Source organism: Neovison vison, chromosome 3 (genome assembly GCF_020171115.1).
Source record: "Neovison vison isolate M4711 chromosome 3, ASM_NN_V1, whole genome shotgun sequence".
Taxonomy (NCBI): Eukaryota; Metazoa; Chordata; class Mammalia; order Carnivora; family Mustelidae; genus Neogale; species Neogale vison.
Genome location: NC_058093.1, coordinates 210,018,411 through 210,031,180, shown reverse-complemented (window position 1 = coordinate 210,031,180; position 12,770 = coordinate 210,018,411). Strand labels below are relative to the sequence as shown.

General features: G+C 37.0%; 1 protein-coding gene across 4 annotated transcripts in view; it reads left to right on the top strand.

The window, feature by feature from the left end:
- The window catches only part of SPIRE1 (spire type actin nucleation factor 1), a 187,163-nt gene that overhangs the window by 123,277 nt on the left and 51,116 nt on the right, over positions 1-12,770 (top strand). For all 4 annotated transcript variants that reach the window (XM_044243648.1, XM_044243649.1, XM_044243650.1 and 1 more), the window contains exons 5-6: positions 2,291-2,368; positions 6,532-6,696. In XM_044243648.1, the coding sequence (XP_044099583.1) occupies positions 2,291-2,368; positions 6,532-6,696 (243 nt within the window). The remainder of the gene's footprint in view (positions 1-2,290; positions 2,369-6,531; positions 6,697-12,770) is intronic.

The following is a 12,770-nucleotide window of genomic DNA, read 5'->3' as shown; positions in this document are numbered from 1 at the left end:
GGAGTGCCAAGTATCTCATTACATAATCTCAAGCAAGAACCCTGCCTTTGTTTTAAAATACAGTTTCCCCTGTTGTCCAAAAGTTCACATTATGCCTCTTCACTTTTATAGAAAACCTACATTAGGACGATAATGGTTTTTTCTTTAAAAGCAAAATTTCTTTGGATTTCTTTCAGCTAGCCAACATAATGTAGGTGCTAGTGTAGGTCTTCAATTGAAATGAAGTGGCTTACATGAACTTTCAGAAATCGGAAGATACCTGTAATCATGGAAACACATTCTGAAACAAGTAAAAGTTTTCCTTCCCTGACTAATTTCTTTTGTAGCAAGAGAAGAAATAATGCATTAGTTATATCACATTTTCTTCAAATGTTCAGAGTAATTTTATTCTTTGTATATTAACACTCCTATACATTATTAAGTACAAAAAAAGAGCAGGTGGTATTATTCTCATTTTGCAGAAGATCAAGCAGATGTTGAAAAGCCAAGAATAAATGGTTTAGAAATGTTTTCTATGAAGTATTCATTATTTTCATATAAATTAAAGTAGATTTCATACAATACATTTAAACTTAGTCCACATGCCTTCAGGAAAATAAGCTCAACAAAAAAATATACTCGAGTTGATTTATTGTGAGTAGAAATTAGGTATAACACAAACTGGTATTCAATAGGTGAATAGACATTTTACTTATCAAGATTTTCTTAAAATTGCAAATGTTGGATTAATGCAGTTTCATAAGGTATAACATTGTGTGTCAACTATACTCAATTAAAAGAATTAAAAATTAAGCAAAAAGGGTCCAAACTTGCAGTTATAAGATGAATAATTTCTGGAGATTTAATGTACAGCATGTTGATTTTAGTTAAAAATATTGTCTTACATGCTGGAAAGTTGGTGAGAGTAGATCTGAAAAGTTCTCCCCATATACACAAAAAGGTAGTTATTTGATGTGATGGAGGTGGTAATTAACCTTATTGCACTAATAATTTTTGCAAGATATATATGCATCAAGTAATAAAAAGCATCTTATATATTGAAATTTATTCAGGAAATTATTTTATAAATATATATGGAGCATAAAAAGTACCAGTGCTTATATCAGCCACTGAGAATAGACTTTTGTTTCATGAAACCTAGGGGGAAGGCACAAACAAATGTAAAATAACAGTGTAATAAGGGCTAAAGAGGAAGGTGTACAGTGCTATATGCCATTGTACAATAGGAAGATTTGGCTTAGTTGAGGGGGAAGGAAGGGCTTTCCTGAAGAATTGGTGATTCTGTTGAGCCTAATACCTGAAGAAAGAGCAGAAACTTTCATTACTTAGGAAATGAAGGAGACCAGGCATGGGGGTGAGGGGTGAGGAGAGGAGAGCATCCAGGGCAAGACCACATCAGAAATGAGGCAAAGGATGGCCACAGTCGCCAAACCGTGGAAAGAGCCAAGATGCCCTTCAACGGATGAATGGATAAGGAAGATGTGGTCCATGTACACTATGGAGTATTATGCCTCCATCAGAAAGGATGAATACCCAACTTTCGTAGCAACATGGACAGGACTGGAAGAGATTATGCTGAGTGAAATAAGTCAAGCAGAGAGAGTCAATGATCATATGGTTTCACTTATTTGGGGAGCATAACAAATAACGTGGAGGACATAGGGAGATGGAGAGGAGAAGGGAGTTGAGGGAAACTGGAAGAGGAGATGAACCATGAGAGACTATGGACTCTGAAAAACAATCAGAGTTTTGAAGGGGCAGGGGGTGGGAGGTTGGGGGAGCCAGGTGGTGGGTATTATGGAGGGCACATATTGCATGGAGCACTGGGTGTGGTGCATAAACAATGAATTCTGTTACGCTGAAAAGAAATTAATAAAAAAGAAAAGAAATGAGGCAAAAATTAGGTAACATTTAAATTAAGAGATCTTCAGGGGAGATAAAAAGAAGAGGGCTTAGGTTATATGGAGGGAGTGATATCTTTGAGATTTAATGGTGGGTTGAATATGGAGGTTGAGGGAGAGGGCTGTGTCATTACCATTTAGGGGTGCAAGATAATGTGGTGACAAAGTTAGCTACAAGGCCTAGAAGGAAATTTGAATGAACAATCTCAGTTCATCCCTCTGTAATACTATATTTATTCCAGTCTACTATTGACTGAAATCTATAGAGAAGTAGATTCTGTACTATCTGCTTTAATATACTTTGTCTGAAAGTATCTGTTAGAAATTTTAATTTGGGAAGCTAGCTTAATGAAATTTTTACCCCTAAATGTTTTTATTTTAATTGGTAGAATCTTAAGAAGATTCAAGAAATGGAAAAAAGTGATGAATCCAGCACAGACCTGGAAGAGCTGAAAAACGCTGACTGGGTAAGTATTCGGATATTCTCTGTTCTGCTTAGTGTTGAAGACATAGTGTAATGTGTTTTGAGGGGTTTTGTTTTGTTTTTTAAAGATTTCTTTATTTATTTTGGAGAGGGAGAGTGCACGCGTGGTGGGGGAGGGGCAGAGGGACAGAGTAGGAAAGCAGACTCCCCACTCAGCAGGAAGCCCAACACTGGGCTCAGTCTCAGGACCCTGGGATCCTGACCTGAGCTGAAACAAAGAGCTGGACACTTAACCAACTCAGCCACCCAGGCACCCCATAGAGTAATGCTTTTTAAAGTGCTTGTTATTGGGGTGCCTGGGTGGCTCAGTCACTTGAGCAACTGCCTTCAGCTTGGGTCATAATCCCAGGGTCCTGGGGTCAACCCCCACTTCGGGCTCCCTGCTCACTGGGGAGCCTGCTTCTCCCTCTGCCAGCCACCCTGCTCGTTCTCCCTCTCTCACTCTCAAATAAATAAAATTTTTAAAAAAATAAAATAAAATGCTTGTTATTAAGGGCTGTAATATGAATTGATACTGTATGAATTTGAATACCTAGTCTTTTGTTTGAGGAACTGTCTATCCCCCATTTTACAAAACTAATTGGTTTTATTAAAGCAGCCCCGATGTCTTCTGAGAACTTAGGTGTTTCAAAATGTTGACCTTTCTAATATTATTAACACTTAAGCGTACTCTTATAAGTTAGAGTTTAAGCTCTGTTTCAGAATAAGATGTGAAACTATAGGGTAGTACATTCATTTATCTGATGAATAGTTACTGGCTCTCTGCCCTCATAAAGCAGAAGACAGACCTTCAGCACAGATGATTGCAGTATATTTATGTGGCACACTTTGAATAGCTGCTATTTTTCTGGCATGATTCTAGATCCTGGTGAAACCAAGACTCCCTGCCCTCATATATCACTTAGAGTTGGGTGGGCACGACAGCACTGAGGACGGGAGAGTCAGTGTCATGAAATTAGACTGAGGTATATTCGGGTGTCAGTGGGAAGCCACAGTTCAGGATTCTGACTTTTCAGGTTAAGGATAAACAGTGGTTTAATAATGACATCATTAAATGAGGAACTAGGCATAGAAGCAGATTTGAGGATATGAACAGGTTGCTTTTGACATATTAGATTTTAATTGTTTGTTTTATTCTTTTCTAACAGCTTTATTAAAGTATAATCAGCGTGCAATAAGTTGCACATATTTAAAAGGCACAATTTGATAAGTTTTGATATGTACACACACACATACATACCCATATATACCATCACCATAATCAAAATAATGAGCTCACCCATCACCCATCACCCCCCAAAGTTTCCTTATACTCCTTTGTAATCCTACTTCCTGCTTCCCGTCTCCCCAGTTTCTAGGCAATCAGTGATCTGCTTTCTCTCACTGTAGATTAGTTTGCATTTTCTAAAATTTCATATAAATGTAATCATATAGTATGTATTGTTTTTTGCTTGGCTTCTTCCATTCAGCATAATTCTTTTGGGATTTCATCCATGTTGTTGCCTATATCAATAGTTTAGTGTTTTTGTTACTACTAGTAGTCCCTTCTGTTGTATAGACCTACATGTGTTGATATATGAATGTAAATATTCTTAATTTATTAATGATATCTTTACTGAGATATTTGGAATGATATTAATCTGAAACATTTAAGAGTAAGGTTAAAAAACAAGTAGCCTGGGGGTGCCTGGGTGGCTCAGTGGGTTAAAGCCTGTGCCTTCGGCTCAGGTCATGATCCCAGGGTCCTAGGATCGAGCCCCGCATCGGGCTCTTTGCTCAACAGGGAGCCTGCTTCCCCCTCTCTCTCTGTCTGCCTCTCTGCCTACTTGTGATCTCTGTCTGTCAAATAAATAAATAAAATCTTTTAAAAAACCCAAACAAACAAGTAGCCTGTAATATCTTATGAGTCTTGTAATTTTAGAATAATATTGATTGTCAAGTTTCCTTTGTATAGAATACTCTGGTAGTCTTTTTCCAGCTGTATTTCATCTTAGCTAATACATTTTTAAATTTGTTTTCTTATACATGGAATCCAGATGAAGAACTCCAGGTGGTCAGAATTTAGCAAACAGTTATTATAAACTTGAACTAAAAATGTATTGCCTTAAGGCAAACTCTTTTAAAAACTAGTAGGATCACTGACAAGAGATACACTAACTCCAGAGAGATTCCATTTGCCTAGATCACCAGTTTGTTTCTTGTAAGACCATTAAAGTGAAATAGTAGAAAGAAATGAGTAAAGAATGAGGAATAGAATGAGGGAGAATTAGGATTGCAGGATCTAAACATCTTGGGATCTTACTTGAGGAATATGAGGTAAATAAAATCTCTGGGAGTACATACAATGATAGTTGTGCACTACCTTAATGCTAACTGTGACTTTAATTTCTGGATTAAATTTCTGAAAATTTTTGCCATATGATAATATATAAAGGACTGGCTATATTAAAGGTCTGTTTGAATCCTTTCATAATTATTGCAAAATTGTCAAATGTGAATAATTATCCTGTAATTTATCTGCTTTGCGAATTCAATGTTTCACATATGTCAGGTTTTCCTAAAGCCCGGGCAGCTCAAGAAAAGAGGTAGAATTTTAAAAGATGAGATAATATTTGAACTGGATTTTAAAAGAATCAGTATAAGAGAATTTGGGACTAGAGCATTTTCAAAAGAAAAATCCAAATATTTTAGGAATATTGTATTAGAGTAACTTTAATGGCAGAATCTAAGAATCTGTTTAAAATAGAGATATTTTCGAAGGTATTCTAATGGATATACTACAGTACTAAGTGCATCAAATCCTTTGTGGAATAAGAAATGGCATATCCATTTTTAAATCATAAATTATTTTTGAAGAAGTTTAGAAGACATTTTGAAGAAAAATGAAGACATTTTTGAGAAATTTAATCCACAATTATTTTATGTAGATAATTCTTAGGAAATACCTCACTTTTTAAAAAAGTTTTATTTATTTACGTAATCTCTGTAACCTTACATGGGACACAAACTCACAGCCCTGAGATCAAAAGTCCCAAGCTCTTCCAACTGAACCAGCCAGATACCTCTAGCCCTTGGTTTTTAATAAATATATTTAAGTAGCTATTTGAGCCGCTTATTAATTTTAACAAGCTACAGTGTTTCAGCTAAGTATCATAGTGATTTACCTTTCACAGAAGTAGAGACTATGACACCTTAGCTTACAGGCTGGAAAGTTAAAGTATTAGTGTAGAATAATATAATAATATACATATATAGTGTGTCTTATATTATTATAAGAACTTCATATGTATCTCATTTTCTTGAGAGGCCAAAAAGGCAATCACTGTCATTTGTTAAGAAAATGAATATTAAGTGATTTGTGCAAAGATAGTGATAACATAAAAATGATCATTTTTGAGCATTTTCCATGTACAGAACACTGTGTATCAGCTCTGACCTTCTCAGTAAGTTATGAAGTACCACTTTCTTTTATTGATGGGGAATCCAGGCTTTAGAAAGGTGAAGGAACTTGCTGGATATCAAGTAGCTACTAGGTGGTTGTATCAATTAGGGGTGGCCATAGGAATCCTGCCGCATAACCAACCACTACAGAAAGTCACACAAACCAGTATATTTACTGAGCTCACGAATACTGATGCATCGTGGTAGCTCCACTCTTTGTATGTCTCATCCTTCTCCTGGGCAGCATGCCAGTCCAGGCACGAGGTTCTCATGGCAATAATAGAAGCACAGGTGACAAGCCCATTGTGCATTCGCTTTTGCAGCCTTTGGTCACATCATATCAACTACTCTTTCAGGGGCCAAGCAAATCACGTAGCCAAACCCAGTATTAGGGTATGGGACATATACTCCTCTTCAGTGAGTGGAATCACGTAACTGAGGCTATTAATGCAGCCTTCCGCAGCGGATGAGTTAGGGTTTACACTCAGTTGACTCAGCACTTAGAGCTTGTGATTCTCCACTGGCTTTCTACCCACCTTTTAACATCCTTAAACCTAATTTTCAAAAGCTTTTTTGTTTGGTGTACTCAGTGTTTTGCAAACCAAGCTCTTCATTTTTTCTTGCATTTTTTTCTCTGGACTGTAGCTATTTAGAGGAAACTAGCAAATTTATTCATGGACATCTCTCCACTCTTGATTCTTTTAGGCTCGATTCTGGGTTCAGGTGATGAGGGATTTGCGGAATGGAGTAAAACTTAAGAAGGTCCAAGAGCGACAGTACAACCCTTTGCCCATTGAATATCAGCTCACCCCTTATGAGATGCTAATGGACGATATTCGATCCAAAAGATACACTTTGCGAAAAGTGATGGTAAGTAACAACAACAACAACAAAAACTATTAATAGACTGAAATGGTTTTCCTTCAGTAATTTTATTGGTTGAACATGTTCTTCTCAGTGTTACATTTTAAAAATCCTTTCTTCCCTTGGAAGTAATACATTGTCATTACAGAAAATTTGAAACATACAGTAGGCTCAAAGAAGGAAAGTGACAAATGGGCAATTTCACAACCCAGAGAGATATTTTGTTAACAAGCTGGTATATAACCTTCAGTCTTTTTTTTTTCCAATTTATTTATTTTCAGAAAAACATTATTCATTATTTTTTCACCACACCCAGTGCTCCATGCAAGCTGTGCCCTCTATAATACCCACCACCTGGTACCCCAACCTCCCACACCCCCCCCCGCCACTTCAAACCCCTCAGATTGTTTTTCATAGTCCATAGTCTCTCATGGTTCACCTCCCCTTCCAATTTACCCAAAAGCACATACCCTCCCCAATGCAGTCTTTTTTTTTTTAGATTGATTTATTTATTTTAGGGAAAGAGAGGGCAGGTGAGCAGAGGGAGGGTCAGAGGGAGAGAGACTCTCTAGCAAAGTACAGAGCCCGACACAGGCTCAATCTCATGACCCCATAATCATGATCTGAGCTACTACTAAGGCACCCCCAGTCTTTTTTCTATATATTTTATTCAGACAAAATGGATTAATATTGAACACTTTGTTTTGTAACCAGTTATTTTCACTTAACATATGAATATTTTCCCATGTCATTATATGTTGAAAAATCTTCATTTCTAAATAACTACCTCTTTTATAGCTTTGTGGCTATACCAGAGTTTATTAAACCAATCAACTTGTATCAAGTTGTAAGCAGCTTATTTTGTGAATCCTTGCATTTAAATCTTCTTGAATAGCAACAGTGAAATCTTTAAGTTAGGTTCTTAGAAGTGGAATCCTGACAGCACTATGTCTGAAATACACCTGGAATGTGACTGCTTCTTACCACCACCACTTCAGATCCTCTCCATTCCAAGCCATCTCTCACTCACACTAATACACACTTTAAGTGGCCTTCCTGCTTTCGCTTTTGCCCCTTTTACTCAGTTTTCCCCCAAAATAGCCAAAGTAAACCTCTTAAGGTAAAAATGTGATGATGTCATTGTTCTGCTCAGAACCTTCCAGTTTTCTCCATCACACTGGAAACAAACCCCACATCCCTACCTTGGCCTACAAAACCCCACAGAGTCTGATACAGGTTACATTTGAGAACTCACCTCCTACCACCCTTCCTGGTTGATTTCTCCTCCTTCGCCATGCTGGTCTCTGTTGCTGCTACATGCTCCTACAACTGCCCCTTTGCTGCCCCTTTTCCTGGAACTCTCTTTTCCTACACATCTACTAACTTGCCTTATCACTTCCCAGGTCTCTGCTAAAATGTCCCCTTATAAAGTCTTCTCTGCCTCTCTACCCGCATGTTTCAAGTAGTTCACGTTGCCATATATTTTCAGATTTGCTCTCTATCTCTCTTATCATTATAGGGACTTAGTTCTTTCACTGTTACATCCCCTGTGATGAGACCATGTGCCTGACACATAGCCAGATGCTGAATACTGTGCCCAACAAATAGTTGTAAAATGAACTAATGAATTATAGCCACATTTTTTGAGAAAATTTAATTAGTTATTTTATGTGGAAGATTCTTACAAAACATATCACTAGTTTTAAAATAGATTTAAGTAGGGGTGCCTGGCAGGCTCAGTCTGAAGAGCATGTGACTCTTGATCTTGGGGTCAGGGTTTTGAGCCCTAGTGGGTTATAGAGATTACTTAAATAAATAAATAAACTTAAAAAATAAAATAGATTTAAGTAGCTCTTTGAGCTCTTTGTTAATTTTAATAAGCTGCACTTTTGAAGCTAAGCATTGCAGGTAAGTATTTTGTTGATTTACTTCTCAGTAAATCTGATTTCCTTTTACAAATGAAGAAACTGAAGTTTAGAGGTGCTGCATAACTTCCCAAGTTCAGACAACTAGTTATAAGGCAAAGCCTGTTTTCATTTTCATTCTGTCTGACCTCCGAATCTGTGCTGTGTGCTACACCCATGTGACCAAATTGCCCTTTAGTTATATTGTGATGATTACTATTTACAACATAATCATTTTTTCTATTTCTTCCTATTCTTGACCAAAGTGGGTATCTTTTGGGATTGACAAATTTGAGAGAAAATTCTCCTTCATTTTTAAAATCTATATTTCTTTGATTACAAGTGCATTTAAGCATTTTAAAGCATACACCATTTTTTTTTTTTTTGGTATTTCTTTTTTTTTTCCAAGTGCCAGTCATCTTTTATTGGATGTTAATTCTGAATTAGGATATGAAAGGATTCAGGGGTACCAGGCAAAGGTCTTGGTCAGGACTGCCACATGTGCCTCCACACTGGGCCCTCTTCAGTGGTACTTGCATAGCCTGAGTTCCTTGTAACAAAGAAAGTCGAAAGTCCTTGAAAAGCACATAACCTGCCAGCACCATAGAAATCCTAGCGAAGCCCCCTTTCTTCACATTGACATACTTGTAATACCAGTAGTAACCTCTTTGAGATGATTCAGCAGTGCCCTTAGGGGTGAAATCCCGCATCAGTATTCATCTGGGCAGCTCTCCTAGTTTCACATCCATGAGCTTTTTCTCCTTCACTGTACAACTGATGCCTTCTTGGAGTCCTAGGTGCATGCTCCCTTTTTTTTTTTTTTTTTTTTTTGTATTTTTAATTTTATTTTAATTTAGCACAATTTTTTAAAGATTTTATTTGTCCAAGAGAGAGCGCACAGGCAGTGGGGAGGGGCATAGGGAGAGGGAGTAGCAGACTTCCCACTGAGCAGGGAACTTCATTCAGGCCTGGATCCCAGGACCCTGAGATCATGACCTGAGCCAAGGGCAGATGCTTAAATGACTGAGCCACCTGGATGCCCCTAATTTAACAAATATTTATTGAGCACTTCTTGTGTGCCAGGCACTATTTTAGACCCTGGAAAAAGGACCTGCAGTCCTTATTCTCAGGAAGTTCACAGTATGGCGGCAGCCACTGGTGATTTAGGCAAGCATTAACAACAGCATAATAAGCTAAGTATAAGAGGCTGTATGCCAAAAAACAATGTTCAAAGTCCAGAAAGTAATGGGATCTGACACAAGAAAGCAACCGAAGTTCTCCATAATTAAAGCCCTTTTCACTCTGTAATTCCTGTGAAGAATGATTGTCGATGATTTCTTTTTTAAATGACTTCACAGTATTTCCTAGTGCACTGTGAATTATTTACCCAAGACTCTGTTAATAGACATTTAGATTGTGTCCAGTTTTCATTGTTTTAATTAGTTTTCTGATCCTCATACAGACATCTCATCTCCTTAGTTTCAATCTCTTTTGGTGAGATGAATAGATCAAGAATTATGCACATTTTAAATTTTAATGCATGTTGCCAAACTCTTCTCCAGAAGAACTGTACCAAATCATACTTTGTTTGTTTGTTTGTTTCCAATTTATACTTTTACTAACAATGCAAGATAATTTCTGTTGCCAATACGCTGTCTTTTTAAAAAAATGTCTTCCCATCTGAACTTTATCCTGAGTGGGAACACTTAACAGTAATCACAGGTGATTTTCTTCCTTATCCTGAAGAAATTATTTAGAAATTCATACTATTGATTAAAATAAGTAAATGTTGGGACACTTGGGTGGCTCAGTGGGTTAAGCCTCTGCCTTTAGCTCAGGTCATGATCTCAAGGTCCTGGGATCGAGTCCCACATTGGGCTCTCTGCTCAGCACCCGACCCTGCCTCTCTGCCTACTTGTGATCTCTCTCTCTCTCTCTCTCTCTGTCAAATAAATAAATAAAATATTTGAATAAAAATAAAATAAGTAAATGTTGCTTCTGCTTAATAGATTATTAACATTTCTAACTAAAGTCTTCTACCTGTCACCACATATAGCTAAATCATTTTTTTATCAGAAAAAATAATTGTGCTAAAAAGTAGTTAAACTTATCTGATACTAAGAATTAATGGGATAGGGGCTTCTGAGTAGCTCAATCTGTTGGGTATCTGCCTTCAGCTCAGGTCATGATCCCAAGGTCCTAGCATTGAGCCCCACCTTGGGCTCCCTGCTCAGTGGGGAGTCGGTTTTTCCCTCTCTCTCTACCCCTCCCCCCACTCATTCTCTCTCTTTCTTTCCCTCTCTCTCTCTCTCAAATACATAAATCTTTTTAAAAAAGAATTATATCGGATGCATTCCTCTTATAGATGCTGATTTAACAGGTCTCAGCTGTAATATATTAGGTGAGACTTAAGATCATGTATTTGGAAAATAATTGTGATTATACATAGACACAGTGGCAAAGAACTGGCATCCAAGTTGGAAGGCATTTATAAACATAAATGTTATTCTTTCTTTCATTCTCATTCATTTTAAGATAAAATTCGTATTAAATTACCTATTTTAAAGTGTATTTATAGTTCAGTGGCAACAGTGTTGTGCAACCTCTGTCTCTATGTAGTTCCAAAATAATTTCATCACCCTCAAAAGAAATCCTGTAGCCATGAAGCAATCACTCCTAATCTTCCATCGCCTGAGTCCTTGGCAACTACTATTCTACTTTCTGTCTCAATGGCTCTACCTATTCTGGATATTTTATGTAAATGGAAGCATATAGTATGTAACCTTTTGTGTCTGGCTTCTTTCATTTAGCATAATATTTTCTAGGTTCATCCATATTGTAGTGTGTAGGAGTACTATTCTTATAGTGGAATAACATTTTATTATGTGCCTATACCATATCTGTTTATCCATTCATCACATGATGAGTATTTGGGTTCTTTCCACCTTTTCACAATTGTGAATAGTGCTGCTGTGAAAAATCATGTATGTGTTTTTGTTTGAATACTTGTTTTAAATTATTTGGGATAGATACCTAAGAGTGGAATGGTTGGATCATGTAACAATTCTAAGTTTAACTTATTGTGGAACCAACAAACTGCTTTCCACACCACTTGCACCATTTTATGTTCCCACCTGCAGTGTATGAGTTTCAGTTTCTCTGTATTCTTGCCAACAGTTGTTATTGTTCATTTTTGTTTTTAATTATACCTACTGTAGTGAGTATGAGGTGAAATCTCATTGTGGTTTTGATTTGCATTTCCATAATGACTAATGATGTTATATGTGTTTTCATGTGCTTGTGGGCCATTTGTATATCTTTGTGGAGAAAAGTCAGTTCAGATCCTGAGCCCTTTTTTTTTTTTAAGATTTTATTTATTTATTTGACAGAGAGAGATCACAAGTAGGCAGAGAGAGAGGAGGAAGCAGGCTCCCCGCTGAGCAGAGAGCCCAGTGCAGGGTTCGATCCCAGGACCCTGGGATCATGACCTGAGCTGAAGTCAGAGGCTTTAACCCACTGAGCCACCCAGGCACCCCATGATTTAATATTTTAAACTATATGTTTTTATGTTATTATCATGGATACTAAAAATAATTTTTATCCTTAAGATTTGGGACAAAAGTTGAATAGCAAAAATGTGACTTAACTGTAAATATAAGGAACGGTTTTTTATCCTATTGACCAACTCTCTCAAGTCTAATGAAATAAGTTTCTTAGTTGTGAGTATTTTATAAGAATTTGAGAATGTTGCATGTGACTCTCTTTGACATCTCCCTAGTATATTATGAATGTATTTTGGTTTTCCCAGGCTTTAGCCTGGGTTTAACAGCAAACTCAGATTTTTTTATGTACAGAGCAAGTAAATGTAAATGAGTGACTTGGGCCAGGTTCAAAGCTAGCAAAGCTTATCTGTGGTGATCAAAGTCAGAATAGTGTTTATCACAGTTGGGGGTGGGGTGGCAACTTGGAGAGGGCATCAGAGAGCTGCTAGTATTCTATATTTTGAACTAGATGGTAGTTCAGTAGGTTATGTTCATTTTCATATAAGTAAGATTTCTGCACTTTACCATGTATACATTATACTTTAGTAAGCAAATTTATCCCCAAAATTTACATCTGCTCTCTAAAAGAAATAGATTTCAATACTACAATATATTCCTTTCTGTGTATCACACT